Source organism: Brettanomyces bruxellensis, chromosome 9 (assembly GCF_011074885.1).
Source record: "Brettanomyces bruxellensis chromosome 9, complete sequence".
NCBI classification, from domain to species: domain Eukaryota; kingdom Fungi; phylum Ascomycota; class Pichiomycetes; order Pichiales; family Pichiaceae; genus Brettanomyces; species Brettanomyces bruxellensis.
The window spans coordinates 3,370,767-3,387,587 of NC_054690.1; the positions used below are offsets into that span (position 1 = coordinate 3,370,767).

The 16,821-nt window shown below is 37.5% G+C and overlaps 10 protein-coding genes across 10 annotated transcripts; 3 read left to right on the forward strand and 7 right to left on the reverse strand.

The window, feature by feature from the left end:
* Nucleotides 1-390: 390 nt before the first annotated feature.
* On the reverse strand, nt 391-1,149 carry BRETT_003267 (uncharacterized protein; the record flags this gene model as incomplete). Its single annotated transcript, XM_041281778.1, has 1 exon — nt 391-1,149. One exon carries the CDS (start codon nt 1,147-1,149, stop codon nt 391-393), a length of 759 nt encoding a protein of 252 aa, XP_041139569.1.
* A 490-nt stretch (nt 1,150-1,639) lies between these two features.
* BRETT_003268 (uncharacterized protein) lies at nt 1,640-2,905 on the reverse strand (the record flags this gene model as incomplete). The annotated part of the gene is made up of 1 exon (XM_041281779.1): nt 1,640-2,905. One exon carries the CDS (start codon nt 2,903-2,905, stop codon nt 1,640-1,642), a length of 1,266 nt encoding a protein of 421 aa, XP_041139570.1.
* Nucleotides 2,906-3,216: 311 nt separating this feature from the next.
* Nucleotides 3,217-3,675, forward strand: BRETT_003269 (uncharacterized protein; the record flags this gene model as incomplete). Its single annotated transcript, XM_041281780.1, has 1 exon — nt 3,217-3,675. One exon carries the CDS (start codon nt 3,217-3,219, stop codon nt 3,673-3,675), a length of 459 nt encoding a protein of 152 aa, XP_041139571.1.
* A 162-nt stretch (nt 3,676-3,837) lies between these two features.
* BRETT_003270 (uncharacterized protein) lies at nt 3,838-4,755 on the reverse strand (the record flags this gene model as incomplete). Its single annotated transcript, XM_041281781.1, has 1 exon — nt 3,838-4,755. One exon carries the CDS (start codon nt 4,753-4,755, stop codon nt 3,838-3,840), a length of 918 nt encoding a protein of 305 aa, XP_041139572.1.
* A 2,649-nt stretch (nt 4,756-7,404) lies between these two features.
* Nucleotides 7,405-7,916, forward strand: BRETT_003271 (uncharacterized protein; the record flags this gene model as incomplete). The annotated part of the gene is made up of 2 exons (XM_041281782.1): nt 7,405-7,457; nt 7,580-7,916. 2 exons carry the CDS (start codon nt 7,405-7,407, stop codon nt 7,914-7,916), a joined length of 390 nt encoding a protein of 129 aa, XP_041139573.1.
* A 640-nt stretch (nt 7,917-8,556) lies between these two features.
* BRETT_003272 (uncharacterized protein) lies at nt 8,557-10,662 on the forward strand (the record flags this gene model as incomplete). The annotated part of the gene is made up of 1 exon (XM_041281783.1): nt 8,557-10,662. One exon carries the CDS (start codon nt 8,557-8,559, stop codon nt 10,660-10,662), a length of 2,106 nt encoding a protein of 701 aa, XP_041139574.1.
* Nucleotides 10,663-10,890: 228 nt separating this feature from the next.
* Nucleotides 10,891-12,540, reverse strand: BRETT_003273 (uncharacterized protein; the record flags this gene model as incomplete). The annotated part of the gene is made up of 1 exon (XM_041281784.1): nt 10,891-12,540. One exon carries the CDS (start codon nt 12,538-12,540, stop codon nt 10,891-10,893), a length of 1,650 nt encoding a protein of 549 aa, XP_041139575.1.
* A 577-nt stretch (nt 12,541-13,117) lies between these two features.
* Nucleotides 13,118-13,714, reverse strand: BRETT_003274 (uncharacterized protein; the record flags this gene model as incomplete). The annotated part of the gene is made up of 1 exon (XM_041281785.1): nt 13,118-13,714. One exon carries the CDS (start codon nt 13,712-13,714, stop codon nt 13,118-13,120), a length of 597 nt encoding a protein of 198 aa, XP_041139576.1.
* Nucleotides 13,715-13,952: 238 nt separating this feature from the next.
* Nucleotides 13,953-15,131, reverse strand: BRETT_003275 (uncharacterized protein; the record flags this gene model as incomplete). The annotated part of the gene is made up of 1 exon (XM_041281786.1): nt 13,953-15,131. One exon carries the CDS (start codon nt 15,129-15,131, stop codon nt 13,953-13,955), a length of 1,179 nt encoding a protein of 392 aa, XP_041139577.1.
* Nucleotides 15,132-15,421: 290 nt separating this feature from the next.
* On the reverse strand, nt 15,422-16,612 carry BRETT_003276 (uncharacterized protein; the record flags this gene model as incomplete). The annotated part of the gene is made up of 1 exon (XM_041281787.1): nt 15,422-16,612. One exon carries the CDS (start codon nt 16,610-16,612, stop codon nt 15,422-15,424), a length of 1,191 nt encoding a protein of 396 aa, XP_041139578.1.
* Nucleotides 16,613-16,821: the final 209 nt, after the last annotated feature.

Consider the following 16,821-nt stretch of genomic DNA (forward strand, 5'->3'; position numbering starts at 1 on the left):
CGGTCAAAAAAGCAGAATAGGAAATACATTGGGACTCGGAGGCGTTGAACTTCCGTTAATGGATTCCACCCTCGCTTTCAGTTGTTTTTTACAGAATATTTTTGATAAAAATATAACTATTCCAAAAAACAGAGGGACACACCGACGAACGCGCCGAAAATTGAAAGATTGAAGGTTCTTCGTTATCTCTTATCTACACACGACATTCAACAATTGCATACGTATCAACATTTGTTCTATTCATGAACTATGTGACTCCGGATCAATTGTCAATTATTTACACAATGCGACCGAAAGGTCCCGCAATTTGATTTTCTGTTATTATTTTTAGTTCATTAATATTCGTTATTGAGCAAGCTCGCTAATTTTGTATTTTCCAGCAGCAGTTCTTCAAACTCCGACTTTGGTACTTTTCCAAAGATCTTTGAGCCCCATAATACTGGTAACCAATCCAGCTAAGCCGACCGTACCTTCGGTAGCGTCGATAATATTACAACCATTCATTGCAACCAAAGCGTCAAGCGAATTCTTAATCAAATCGTTTTGCTCTTTGGCAATATTTAAATCTTCTTTCTCCAACAAATCAACCGTGGCAGTATTCGTACTGATTCCGGCTTCTTTGCCATCTGGTGCACTGGAATTTGCAGAAAGCGCCTTTCTCCTGGAATATATGATATGCAGCTTCCTGAGATTGCCCAAAATCGCACCTGTTAATGCGATAAGCCAGCATCTGAATCCATAGATTCCTGCGTTTGCGACTAACTTACTCCTGTTTTTTCTGTCATTAATTAGTCCAAGTTGTTTAAACCATTGAACACTGTCAAGGAAGAAATATGCTGCAAATCCAACTTGCTTGAGAACATCAAATGCCCGAAGCTTTTTATCCTTTAGTTGGTCATCCAAGACTATGAATAAGCTTCTAAAATGCTTCAAGAACTTAAGAAACCGTAACGGCTTTCTGCTAATACCAATCAAAAATTGGATCCGCTTGAGACACGCCAATTCAACTAAATCATCTCTTGACTGATAGGCAAGGAATCTTGTGAGGTATTGCACGGTACGGAGAAGTTTTTCCCTTCCAGCCGTGGTGTCAAGAAAGGCAATAACTCTGCTAATCTCGGGATGGTAAACCAATTTCTCGTAAGTCATAATTATCAATAATTTATTCCACGTAACGTGATTTGCTTCAAAGATTGTGTCGTCAACTTTCAGCAAGGAATACCTTTATAAGAAACTTGATATCTGTATTGAGAATGTATAAGGAAGGGAAACATCAAGATCCATTTTCACACGGACATCATTTCATTTATTAATTTATTTTTTTTTTTTTGGAATTTTTTTATTTTGAGTCTGGGGAATTGGAATGACCCTTTCTTCATCTTTCGCATATGACAATTATTTTTCAGATCTCCTCCGGACTAAACGCGGCAAAAGTGAAGCCAAGGACAGCAATTTAGAATGTGGGGTAGACGTCATCCCCCTATAGTGTATTTCACATTCGAGATAGAAGTTTTGCTCTACCCCACAGAATTTGTTGTTATGTTTTGAGTTATTTTCCTTACATTTGATATGTACAAACCTTGAATAACTTAATTCTATGAACATGCATACGGAACGTTGATACAACAATTGGTTCTAGTTAGTCATCTTTTATTGACATCGCAAGTGCTTCTGCCCTTTCATCCACTTCTTTTTTAGACACCTCATCAATGATATCATCGAGTCTTATACCATTCATACATCCTTCCAAATCATATAGCGTAAAGTTGCATCGATGATCCGTGACCCGGTTCTGCTGGAAATTGTAAGTTCTTATCTTATCACTTCTATCCACTGAGGAAACTTGTCCCATTCTTTCTTTCTCCTCTCTCTCATTTCTTTCTCTCATCTCCTTTTCCGCCAACCGAGCTCGTAGGACCTCAAAGGCTTTCTCTTTATTCCTGTGCTGAGAACGATCATCCTGAATACGAACCACAATACCTGTTGGAATATGTGTCAACCTCACTGCAGATTCAGTTTTATTAACATGCTGACCTCCTGCACCTCCGGCTCTCATAACATCAATTCTAACTTCTCCCGGTTCAAATTTCCTTACATATCTATCTGATTTCATATTTTCAATTTGTGGAAGCACCACAACACCAGCTGCTGAGGTCTGAATACGACCTTTAGTTTCTGTCTGTGGAATTCTTTGAACTCTATGAACACCAGCTTCGTGCCTTAAGCGATCATATGAGCCCTTGTGATTCACCGCTAGCGTTGCTTCAAGAATACCGTTTCCAGAATCATGTTCTGTCTGTGAAAGAATTTCGTATGGCCAATGATGTAGTTGGCAATACCTCGTGTACATGTTTAAAAGATCTCCAGTAAATATATCTGCTTCATGACCACCCGCCCCTGGGCGTAATTCTAGAATACAAGCTCGATCAGCAAACGGATGAGGTTTCAAAAGTTTTGCTTTTAGCTTGTCTATAGCTTTATTGTATGCTGGTATTACCGTCTTTAGTTCATTCTCAGCTTCCTCCTTTAAAGAGATTTCATCATCATCCTTTAGCAATCCTATTAAACCGTTAAAATTTTCCTTCTGCTCCAAATATTCATTGTAAACTCCATCCAAAGCCATCAGAGATGCATATTTTTTAGAATCATCTTCACTGTAATTTTGGCCTGACGATATTTTAGTCTCCAAGACTTTCAACCGCTTCCGGGAATTTTCAGCCTTCGTAATCAATGCTTGGTGAATTAGTTTTGGCTTCAACTTTTCCATCAAGTCAGCAGTTGCATGCGTATGGATTCCATGCCATACGGAGAACAGTGAAAAATTATTGTCATATTTTATGGTATTGCAGGATGGTAATCTTGCGATGGCCCGTCTTCCAAAAAATCTGATGATATTATAAACCATAAATGTTGGTTGAGATTCTACTCTAATGAGTATTCAGTTGTATATCAATTTATGTTATGTACCACCTGAGGTTTGAACAGATCCATGCACTACGCCTGATTTTTGATCTATGCATTAATTGAAGGGCTCGAGGGGGGAGGAAAAAAAAAGTTGTCCAATGAAGACAGAAGGAAAGTTTGACGATTGAAATGTCTTCCTTATTAACATTCAATTATTAATTTATTAGAACATTCGTATATTCTTGAAAAGAAGGCAGATATCTTCCTTGGAATATTTATCTTAAGAACTCTTTAAGAGTCATTTTTTTGGAAATGTCAGAAAATTGTACACCAATTCAACTTCATGAATTCAGTGGCGCCATAAAGGACGTTTCGGACGAACAATTACAACTCTTGGAAAAAAAAATTAATACATCCATCGAGAAACTCCAGGAATCAAATCAAATTATGCTTGCGTTAGCAAATGGTGATACCAAAGGGGCGAATGGCTGTCTTCAGTCAACTGATAAAAGCCAACTAAGAGAGACTGACGACACCTTCGCTCAGCCAACAGGTAAAGATTCGCTGCTATATATGCAAACTGTCAAAGAAAATAGGAATGTCATAATAAATCAAAAAGCTCGGTTACTTGTTTTAAATCGTGAACTACAAAGGCGAGGATTGATACCAGCTGAAGAATCTGATGAACACGCAAAGCAAAATTCACAAGAAGCGTCAAGCTTGGAGCAGAGCAACCAACATAAAGAGGAAAAAAACTCTATATTTCTATAAAAACAATACATCAAAGGTTTTCAATAGAGGAATTATCTTGAATAGGCGAATGATGCAAAGTCGGTAACGAAAGAAGGAAGACAGTACACCAATAACAATTAATGTGGATCCACTTTTTTATTGATGATGGATGGTCCGTGTCAGATTTGAACAAGATCAGATTTATGCCAGCTTGCGAAGCCGTAGGACACGACGAAGCCACAAAATTTCAAAGATGCACGTGCCAAAGTAGCTGCATAGTATGAGAATATAAAAGATGGTTTGCTTTGAATATGTGTCTTCATTCATGTCACGGAGTCTTGAATATGCAGTCGCCATACTTGACTGCATTTGATTAACCATAGCATCCAACTCCGTATCCGACTTTTCAAGCTTCTCGTTAATTTTCCCAATTCTGTTTGTGGACTCCATGTAATTTGATTTTATGGCCGGGAGACCAAAACTGATGTCCGTGTAAATATTAATATCATGAGGATCAGAACTCCAAGATCTATCTACTTTTAAATTTTCGAAGCAGAAATCTATATGCTCGTTGCCGTATTCCTCTCTGCTTTTACTCATCACGGGATAATCCACGGCAATATGACTTTCACGCTCATGAATGCCATTCTTTCTTCTTAATGCATTCATGTCTTTATCCATGATATTTAAGTTTAAAGACTGAACTCTTGGATTAGGCTCGTTTTCCACTATCACATTTATCGCCAGGAGAATATGAGCCGCGCTGCCTTCACTAGATTCGAGTTCACTGAAATCAACAAAGTCTTGAAAGTAATATCGCAAGCATGAATTAAGCTGTAAATATTTATTCATCTCTTGCCGTAAATTGTTTATTATCTTGTCGACATCTTTCTGGTAACTTCCCAAAAATTCATGCCTCCTCCTAATAAACCCATTTGAATCATCTTGATGGCTAATTCTGTACGAATCAAGCTCTTCCCTGATCCCTTTTATCTTAGTATTAAGCTCTGTTGCTCCACGCCCACTAACTGGGATCTGTCTACCAATTTTTATACTCTGGGCTTGAGTAATGCACAGCAAAATAAGTGCCAATATGATATGATGTATTATGGGAATCATTTAGCAAAAATTTCGCTGTTGTTTATTTTATTCTCCTTTGAACGTTATAAAACATGAAATCAAGAGAAGCCTAGATCATATTCACTTCATACATAGTTAAATATAAATTAAGGAGAAAAAATAATTATCCAGGGGGAAATAAAAATAGTTCTCTGGAATGAGAATAGGCGAAGAAAATAAGAAAATATGTCCGTTAATGTTTGTGTCCATATTACCGTTTTAATCTATAACACGTGTGAACAAAGAAATAATTTCAATTTTGTGGGCAGGCAAGGCAATGTGGCACGGCATAGATTTTATTCATCCCTAGCATGCTAAAGAAAATTATCAACCAGAAATATCTTTCACTCTTGTGATCATCTAAGGTTAGCCTTGTTCTCATAGTTAACGATACCCCGAATCTTTATATATCTTCAGTAGTGACGGCAAAATCATAATGCTGATACCAATGAGGAATTAATTATACGGGCAAGCTGCAAAAAAATTTTTAATGACAATGCAACGTGGTATGCCCCAGCTTTGTTGTAGGACCGCTTTTTCTGCTCATATTACGTCATTGTACCGTTAGCAACATAATTCGTAAAAAAAACTGTTTACGGAAATTAAAAAAGAGATAAATTAAGTGTTTATTAAGATGCTGTTATCCCTGTCAGGGCAGGGCAATGATTTATGAACAGAGCAAATAATAGCTATTATCAATGCAGTCTCACTCCATATTCTATGAAATAAATTTAGGCGCATTGAAGTCAAATGGTATATTAATCGTCTGAAAAGATGCAAACTACAAGCATTTCGTAGTACGGAGTAGTTGTGATGAGGAGTAAATAACATAGCATCCACTGATTATAGTACATTACAGGATTAGCACTATCATTCGTGTTTAATGTTGTTCTGAAAATAATACAGTTCTCTAGATTATTATTAAAGTAACTCCAGTAGTATAGACAGCATTATAAGGGAAATTGTGAATCTGCACGAATGCATAGAAGGGGATTTATCAAATGTATGATGCAACTAAAATTATTAACATATGTCTCCTGAAAAATTCAACAAATGACTATTAACTATCCGTTAGTTAGTTCTACCTTTCATAGTTATTTTCTCATTTCTCCCAAATATTACATGTAACTGAAATGTGTACTACAACTACTATCCATTAAACTTCATCACAAGTCAACCAATCCTCTTATAGAAAATCTATACTGCATGGAATATATATTTCACAATATTTCTCATGATTAAATTACACCCAATTTTATGTAAGATGGCTTTTACTGCCTTAGAGTAAAATTTAAATGTACGACAAAAGCCTGCACATAGATGATACTTAACATGTTATGTGTCATCATCAGTTGAACAAATGCAGACTCCAACAGAAGAAACAATGACTTTTAAGGTTTTTTCTGGCCCTCATTCACCTAAAATCGAGCCTAATTTTGATCATTTCTCCAAGTTATGGGCATCGATACGTTAACATCAAACCTTTTAGGGCTGATTAGTACTTTCTTTTATAATTAAAAGTTAAGTAATCTCAATTCTGTGAATTCTACGGCAAGCAATTCTCCTCCGTCTTATATATCATTCTGAGTTAATAAGCAAGTAAAGCTTACACAAAATAGATGTGCTTTTTTAATTAAAGTTTTAGTCCTTGTTCGTAAATCAAACCGGTACTACAATCCTGGTGTTACAATAGAAGTTTACCGTTTTCTTTAAGTTAGTGTGATATCATAAAAAAGTTATCGCAGTGTAAAGATTTTAAACAATCTAAAACTAATTGATTCATTGTCAGTTCTTTTCTAATATGATATATTCATCTAGTATTTTCAACATTAGAGTAAATTAATGTTCAGGAAAAAAAAACAAATATCAATTTACTAATATTAAATGCATCGACATCTTTAAAAGATCAATAATATCATTTATTATCAAAATTCCAACGACATTGACTATAGAAATTCATAATTCCAATTTCTGTCATTGATATTACTTTAACTACAATTGAAAAACATGTCGATATCATGGATTATTTGAAAAATACAACGATTCACCAGAAATGTCTGGAAATTTCTTACAAGAGTGTTTTGGAGAATTGCAATACATTTTCTTGTAATCATGGTTTGGTAATTATGAGAAAATATTTAGTGGGAGGAATGTCTATTGTATTATTTATAGTGATAAAGCTTGCCGTTATTTAGATGAAGTTCCCTACTCTCGTTCAGGAGTTTTGCTTAAATTCTCGTTAGTTATACACTGACCTTCTTAGTTTCTACTCACTTTTCATCTCTTTATTATGTGTAGTATTCTCTGTATTTTTTGCACATTGCAGTTATTTTCGAATCAATGATGTGATATTTTACATAGATATGTGTAGTGTGGTCGAAGGTTCAATGAGAGACAATTCTGAGGAAAACTAAATTTCACGTTCACTGATGGACATAAATTTATCTAGCACTAAAGGGCATGACTGTTTGTAATAAAAAAAAAAAAGATATTCTGTCCGTAAAAATGATTTACGGAACACAATGAAATACATTTTCGGGTAATTATGGCGAACCTTGACATGCCATCTTTTGATGAGTAATACAACAACCAGGTGCTCGCTTTAAATATAAAACTGGACAATTGGTATTATACAGCAGAAGGAAAGCAATGAGTGATTTTGATCTGGAAGAACCTCTAACATCTACTGCACGCCCATGTAAGTATATTTTGCTTTTTAACAATAAGCTCAGCTCTTCAGCATAACGGTATACTAACCGAAAGTACATAAATAAGTGAATGATGTTGTTCTTACTGTGAGGATTATCAAATCATTTCCATACAGAAATGTTAGAAATCAGATATTTCATCATGTGGACCTCGAAAACACTACGCCGAAGCAGTTTTACGATATGATTATGCATGAAATCAATTCACAAGGAAGTTTACGTCCATTCCGGAATGTTCATTACGATACAATAAAGATATATACTCATGCTCATGGGCACAAAACCATGAATTTAGTGATTAATATGGATCATGATGACGATGATTGGGTTCTAGAGATAAACAATAACCAAAAGAAGTTGTCTGAATACCCAATAGAAAATGAAACAGAATTGAGCATATACAACAAGCAGGATTATCTTGCTTACAAGAAGAAACCCGTGGAAAAATGGTGATTGGTCTGTTTAGGAATGCTACGGACCAAGTTTACAGTGTTGTTTCCTGTTATTAAACTTCCGGAATTTTATAAATCAATAAGAAGCACTAGTCGGGTTGATATGACGGCTTATTTAATAAATCATGATGATAATTTGCAGTTTTTTAATTAAAGTATGACCTGTTTTATTGTAAATTTTTATAAACTTAATAATCTAGTCATTTGCTGGCTACGTTCATCTCATATCTTCACCCTTAACTTATCCAGTTTACGTAATGGGCTTGGTAAAAATGACCTTTTCTTAAAAGGGTTGCATAATTGCACGTGACCCTGCTTGCAAATTTATGGCCACAGTGTTCGTTATTCCCCGATTTCCGCTAAGTTCGGCTATCTTGCCCCAAAAGAAAAAAAAAAAAATTTCGGAATTCAGAGTGGTTACGAAACCAGTCCTCATATTTAATTTCTCATAAATATATCAGACCTTTAGGAGCCACACCATTATCACTATCGCGTGTATTCATATCGTACCTTCTTAAACATCATAAGTATCTTGATTGTCATTCACTGTTTATTTCATTTATCTGCCATCTTTTGCCCAATTATCTTCTAGTGTCAAAGTGTTAATTTATGGATACTTCTTGAGCATCTCCAGTATCAGTATGTCTGACAGTGTTAAACAAAACGGCAAAATACCACCTACTTTACACAGGAAAACCCACGTCAGAAGTCCTGATAGTCAAGCGGAAGTCAGCAGTAATTCAATAACTCTGGGCTCTTCTTCGCTCACTAAGGAAGCAGGTTTATCCACATTTGGTACGGGGAATAAATTTACATTTACTTCACCAACCACAAAATTTGCCCAGATGGCAATGAATCTTTCAGCTCCGTGTTCTAGTCTCCCTCATAATACCAACCCCACGGCACCTGCAATAGTGCCGGAACACTCTATGGAAAATAATGATAATACCAACGCATCGCATACTACAACCCATTCGCACCAACCCGCATCAAGAACCGAGAGTTCGGTTTTAACCCCTTTTCTTAACAACCACCTAATAACAAATCCAATAACAACAGATTCTCCAGTCGAGGAGCATCATTACTGCTACCGTCATGACCCACATACCCAGTGTAACAAGGCAGCAGATGAGATAGAAATGACCCGAATTCAAAAAAGATTAGAAACGTTGCCCCACCAGGATCAGGAGGCGATTTCTCATGTGTGGTCCGTTTTTTCTGCCGCACCAGGTCAACAAAGAACTTTAATACTACAGGGTCTTTTAACAATGTGTTGCTTCCCACAGCTATCGCTTATTTCTCAGGAAGTTTCCAAACTTATAAGAATCGATTTCGTTGAAGCCCTTCCAAATGAACTGGCATTGAAAGTTCTTTGCTATTTGGATTGTCAAAGTTTGTGTAGTGCCGCCCAGGTTTCTGTCAAATGGAAACAGATGGCTGATGATGATCGTGTTTGGAGACATATGTGTGAGCAGCATATTGACAGGAAATGTCCCCAATGTGGATGGGGACTTCCTTTAATGGCTGTTAAAAGGCTTCGTGAGTCATCATTTGTGCGAAAGAGAAAGCACGATACCGCCTTGGATGAATTACAAAACTCGCTGAAGCATCTACCCCCACCTTTAGATGAATGCAAAGCAATCACTGAGAAATGTCGTCAAGTCAAACGTCAAAGGCGTACTAGGCCTTGGAAGGCAGTGTATTCAGAGAGATTCAAAGTTGAACGTAACTGGAGAAAAGGCATTTACAAGATCAAAAAGTTCGAAGGCCACAGCGATGGCGTTCTTTGTTGTCAGTATGATAACAACAATCTGCTTATGACTGGATCTTATGATAAAACGATCAAGATATGGAATGTTGAAACAGGTAAACTGCTACGAACTTTAACAGGACACACACGCGGTGTCAGAACTCTTGCCTTTGATGAACAAAAGTTGATATCAGGTGGCTTGGATGGTACAATTAAAGTTTGGAATTACAGAACTGGGCAGTGTATATCTACATATACGGGTCATAGCGAAGGTGTGATAAGTGTTGATTTTCATGATAAGGTCATCGTTTCAGGTTCAGCAGATTCAACGGTCAAAGTTTGGCACGTGGATACAAGAACTTGCTACACTTTACGGGGACACACTGATTGGGTGACCTCAGTCAAGATACATTCTAAAAGTAAGACTCTTTTCACCGCCTCCGATGATGCTACTGTTCGACTTTGGGATCTCCGCACTAATAAATGCCTTAAAGTTTATGGAGGTGTTGAAAATAATGGCCACATCGGCCAGATTCAGTGTGTCATTCCATTTACTGTTAAGGATAAGTTGACTACAGATCTCCAGGAGCACGCGAACGTTCCAGACTCAGGAGAAGGTAACAATCAATCTGAGAATTCCAATGAGGAAAATGGAAAAGTAGATGAAGCATTGAGTGGCATCCCAAACTTGCCATCACATATGTTGACGGCCTCTTTGGATAACACCATAAAGCTTTGGGATGTCCGTACCGGAAAGTGTATACGGACCCAATTTGGTCATATCGAAGGTGTTTGGTCAATTGCCGCCGATACATTTAGGATTGTCAGTGGTGCACATGATAGAACTATCAAGGTTTGGGATTTGCAGACAGGTAAATGTATGCATACCTTTGGTGGTCATGTTTCTCCAATCAGCTGTGTGGCTTTAGGCGATTCGAGAATAGTATGTGGTTCGGAAAGTGGAGAAGTCAAAATGTATTGCTTTGATTGCTCGTGAACCGGAATCAAGTTGTATTTAAAAATAATTCTTTGCTTAACATTTTTTTTTTTTGACTAGTACTATTGGTTGAATGTCACCATTTCGTTTAGATAAAACAAGTGTAGACCGAACTGAGTTACTTCTATTTCTAAGTTCTGCTCCTTGTTACGGCATTAATACCTATATGTATATACTAGATTCTTAAACTACATAATGCAGATTGAACTGTAAACACACCAATATTCATTATGTTGACCGTGCGTGACGCTCTTCATATGACTTCTGTGCTCTTAATTTAGCTTCCTCATCCGAAGTAGGAATGGAGGAAACAATCCTGTGGATATCCACATCACTAGATGCATCTTGCTCCTCGAGCATAAAGTCGGTCTTGATAACTTGATGGAACTTCTCTGGCCCAAAAAATAGTACAACAAGCATACTTCCAGCAACAGCACTCAAGAAAATGCACATAACCTTTCCGTAATCATAAGCGGTTGAGCCAAGTGCTGGTAAAGGAAACTTTGCACCAAGTTCAGCCTCTATAGTAGATGAAGCTGAAGACGCTAGAGTACCAATCTGATACGCCGTTCCAGAAATCAATGCTCTTAATGATGTCGTGGCAGTCAATTCTGTTAGATAAATTGGCAACACACCCCAGGCACCCATAATACAAAACTGAAGCATGAAACCGCAACCCATAATAACATTTTGAGAATGAACAAAGAAAGTAGGATATATAAATGCACCAACACATAGACATGCAAGCATCATTGTCAATCTCCGCCCTAAAATCTCCGAGATCTGCCCCCAAACAGGTCCTCCAAAACAGCCACCCAAATTCACCACGACATTTGTCACAGTTAATGCGTTTGTAGACAGCTTGATCTGCTTTGATAGCATTGTTGGGAACAAATCCTGAGAACCGTGCGACAAAAAGTTGAAAACGGAAAGGTTTAGAACAAGATACAAAAGAATTGGCCACTCAAATCTTAGTGTCGTCTTCAAATCGGACCAAAGATTTGACTCTTGCTTCTTGTAGTGGTTATTTTGAGAAGCAGCACTATTGAAACTAGAGATATCTTCATTCTCCTCGTGAATCTTTAAATTATGCAACTTCCTAGCTTCTTGAAGATTTATGAAATAATCCAACTCACCAAATGACAATCTCCAAAAGAGCATTATCAAAGCAGGAGCTGCAGAAAACCAGAATAACGCTCTCCAGCCTTTAGCAGTGTTATAAAACGCCCTATGAAAAGCTGTTGCCAAAACAAATCCAAAAGTGTAAGCAGGTTGATAAATTCCACTTAAAAATCCACGGGAGGCCACGGGTGAATCCTCAAATGCAGTCGATGAACCCAAACCATAACAACCACCCATTGCAATTCCGAACAATGCCCGCACCGCAAGAAATTGCCTAAGATTTTTAGTGAAGCCAGTAGCAATTTCGAAAATTATGAATAGAGCATAGCAGAAGATCAAAGGCCATTTTCTTCCATACTTATCAGCAGCCAATCCAAAAATAATGGAACCAATAGGCCTTAACATCAAGACTAAAGTCATACCCCATGTAATGGAAACAACCTTAACACCGAATGTTTCGGCAATGTCACTAACACTGATGGAAACACAGAAAAAGTCAAATGAATCAACCAGCCATGCGCTGTAACCATGAAAAAATAAATTCCACTGATGTCTGCTCATAGCATTGATAGCAGGAATGGGGTTCAACCGTTTTTTTGCAAGTTCCCTCTTTTCCTTGTCAAGTACAGGGAGAGCGAAAAGAGTCGAGGCTCTTGTAGAAAGAAATTCTTTGAACTCTTTGGATAAAGTGTTCCAAGAATTGTCTCTTCGGCTGGTGTACTCAAGTTCTTCATAATAATTGTCTTTTTCAGTCATTGTCAATGATTAATTATTCAACCTTTTTCTCTTCTTTTCTTTTCGAATACTCGGTTGATAAGCCATTCAAAAAAAAAAAAGCATGAACATTGGGATGACGTTAAGAACTGTACAAATTAGTAGCAGTAACTCCTGATTATATAGTTATAACGATGAGTATATCGGCCAAGAGTTTCACTAGGTTGAATCTGTCGTACTTAAAAAATCAGTATATCATATCTCTTATCAAGATATCAAAAGGACTGTGGCATAAATATCAATAGGGTTATCAAGTGTGGCGGAGGTCGAAAAAAAATAACATAATAGGAAAAAATAATTGTCCCAGTATAAGCCTTTTTAAAAAGGACCGCGATATTGCCAAGCTGATTGCACACGAGGAAGACAATGTTCTCCAGTACAATACAGATTAATTCCCTCTTATCAAGTTCACTTGGCCTTGCTGCTTTCTATTGCTTTCATTATTCATGTTTTCTTAAAATGTGGCCCGAACCCCTTTCCTTTGATATTATAATAGTTATATCGCCGGTCATATTCAATGTGAAATTGCCTTGATTTGCTAAAATGAACATTTAACAAATCACATTAACGATCCTGTGAGTGAGTAAGAAGACACAATATTAAATGCAGCCACAACTAGTGAATAAGCAAACGGTATCCATGTTGTCATTTTCAATTGTGCACTATTATAAATTGCACCAGCTAATATCCCTATCAATGAACCAGACACGAAGCCTTCGAAAACACCAATGAATACATACACGGCCACTATGAGTAACAAAAATCTTGAACTTTCTTTTATCATCTGAGAAGCCAAGCTTCTTTTGGAGCCGTGTGAAAGATTTTCAACTTGGTCTCTCAATGCTCCTTCGTTCGATCTGCCATTCCACCACGAAAGATTTTTAGTGTATTCGGTATAAGTCGACTTTTTGTAATGAGTGAATATAATTAATATGGCCGTAGCTGTGTAAAATCCAGCCATTATAATCATTGACCATAAAACAAAGAATTTCCAGACATCTGATGAGTAATAAAGAACAGAACGGTCATACTTCATTTTTGACGATCCCAATGGTAAGTAAAGAGATGGAAAGCTTGGTGTCACGTACCCCACGGGAACTTCATCGTTTGAGCTGTAATACTCAACCCTATTGGTATGAGAAAGTCCGTAGCTCATAATCCGATTGTTTGTATCATTTCTTCACAATGTTAGCCAGGAAAAGTAAATTGTCCGTCAGAAAACACATGGTTCTGAAAATTTTCGTACCGAAGATACGATATCTTTTTATTTATTTATTTTTTTTTTTTTTTTTCGCTCCAGATCTGAAAAAAGTACAGGAAAAAAGGAGTATTATTATGCACAAGGCACACAGTTTGTAGCTCTATTAATATACATTATTTATACCAAATCAGAATCATTTCTTTGATTTAAGTTTTACAAGGTTTGCAATCGTCCCCAGTAAGAAGATCTTCGCATCTATAGCACTTAGTTCGACGTTGTCTAGTTTTAAATTAAGGAAACGGTTGTCCTCAACATTAAGAACGCGGGCCGTAAGCAAAGCGGTAATAGCTATAACAATGATGCCACAGTCAGAACTGTTAATTTGCTGCGGAGTATGCTTTTCGGTGATTATTTCAAATTTCTTCCCCAAAATAGCTTCTGTATTCTTGATTAGTCTCATGGATTCTTCTTCATTCGCCCGGTATAAAGAATCGTAGATGATTGCTTTCCTATCATCCACACAAAAAAGTACCAGTGACCAATGGGAGCCACCCTCCGGTTCGCCAAAATCGATATTATCATTCACTGGCATGAAAATGAACGACGAATGTTCTAAGTTTGGCAACACATCTTTTAATTCCGAAGGATTTGGACTGTTTGCAAGCAAAAATGAAAAAGTGGGTAATAACAAAAAAATGGCTTCTTTGATCTGGTCCTTCCTTCCATATTTGACCCTTTCTGTTAATGTTGGAATGATTTGCGACGTATATATATATTCATACGCAAAGCTAATTATGCTATCATCCAACCAGTTATCATCCAAGAGAGTCTCCAGATCCTCCGAGAATATTGTAACATCCCTAATTCTTATAAGTGCATTTGAATTGGCACTTCCCACAGCAGTCTGGTACAATTCTTTCAAAATGGCAGCCCTGTCCACAGATGAAGCGGAATCGTTTGATATTATTTGTTTATGACCTTTCCTTTGGCTTTTCTTGAGCCTCTTCAATTTTTTCCGCTCTTTGTTCGTCATCTTTTTATGACCCTTATGTGATTTGGAAAGAGAGATGTCAGTCTCATGATCCGAAAGATCGTCACCAAATAAACTTTTATGCGTAGTCAAAAGCGTATCAGATATTTCGTATTCATTGTTAAAGCTGGCTTCTCTCAATTTATCACTGCTATGTTCATTGTCTGAGTACACATTATCTGTCGTCTCAGAGGTTTCTAGGCTCTCTTCTGATTGCCAGCTTAACTGATCGAAACCATTCGTTATAAGGGGATAGTTTAATTCAATTGCCTCTTCTGGAGCTTCCTTTTGGAGATCTGCTATATGGTACCCTTTATTTGGAGTAAATATGGTCTTTATCATCGAAATAGGAATCTTGCCTCTTCAGAAGTATCCAGAATGGCCAACAAATTTGTACACTGCTAGAGAAAAAGATGACATTAAACGGTAGCCCGAAATATTCTGCAGAAAAAATTATTTTCATTAAACCCTTAAGATAGAGGTGGTAGATACAAATATCCATTTCCTATATTACGAGTACATTCAGGTTGTAGCAAATCATTAAATGATGGATCCGTATCAGTACAATAAATGCTAACGCAAAACTATGATATAAAGAGGGAAAACACGGCAAAAGTGGAAATCTGTAGAACTCAAACTGAGCCATTCAACAATTCCTCAATAGCACCCTGGACTGAACCTCCACTTCTTCTCAAGGCCTTAACGTTTTTATCAAAGTCGAAAAAGCCCATATCGTTCAACTGTCTGAGTTGCGTTTGATATATTTCTTCTGGTGGCCTATTGTCAGCAGGGCGAGTCTGTGCTGCCTCATTTGAACCACGTGCCATTGCACCTAACAGATTCCACATCTCCGGATTAGTAAATGGGTTAGGAGGGACACTTTCACCATTACTAGATGCGGAATTCGATGGATTTTTGTTGGCTGCATTTGCTTGAGCACTGCTTGCGGCACCAAATAAAGCTGCAAATGGATTTAAGGCTGGATTAGCAGGGTTGGCCGAACTACTAATATTTGCATTTGCACTCGTAGTTGACCCCGTATTGACATCAGCATTGCTGCCCGTAGTAGATCTGGTAGCAGCACTAGCAGTGTTAGATCCTGTTGTATTTCCTGGGGCAGGAAAGGCAGATGCATCTCTGGCCCCGCTATTACCGGAAGCACCACTCATCATTCTTTGCATCTGCAGCATAGACCGGAGCATCTGTGGATTTGTTAACATATTACGAACGTAATCACTCTGTAGCATTTCTCTTGCCATAGGGCCCATTGCTCTCAAGCTTGGAGATTGTTGAGTCATGTAATCAATCATTTGGGGGTCCGAAAGAATGTTTCGCATGCTTTCTTGAAATGCTGGGTTCTCCATCATCCGCTCCATTTGCTGCTCATCAAACATCTGCTGTCCATCTGAGTTTAATCCCATATCTTCCAACGTAGGCATTGGGATATTATAACCGGCATATCTCGCACTGGTTAATCCCGCTAACGGATCGAATGCACTTTGTCCAGCTGCCAAATTCCGCGGAACTTCACCTGCTGTTTTTTGCTGGCTTTCAGAGTTCGTTGAAGAAGATCCCGTATTAGGAGAATGTTTGGCAGCGCCTTTCACCAGATGAATCGTATGTCCGTTCTTGATTTTATACGTTTCAAGAGTATCACCATCCTTCAGAATCTTACCAGAATAAATTAATCTTTGTCTGTCCACGGAAACATCCATTTCCTTTGCTAGTTGTTCTTTGAGCTGTAAAATTGTAGATGTGGTTAGGACTTTCGTTTCATGCTTCTTATCTCCAGCCGCTTTAATTGTCACAGTAATTTCAGACATATTTGCTTGCGTAAATATTCTAGATTAAACTGCTTCACTCTCCAGAATTTCTAAACCTTGTAATGTGTGGCCAACTTTTATATATATTGGTCTTCGTTTGGTTCCTTGAAAAAAATAAATACAAACTTAATGACAAAATTGTTCAAAACGGTGTACGCTAGCTCTATGCCTGTCTATTTTATCTTTAATCTGGATCATTTTGGTAGTAG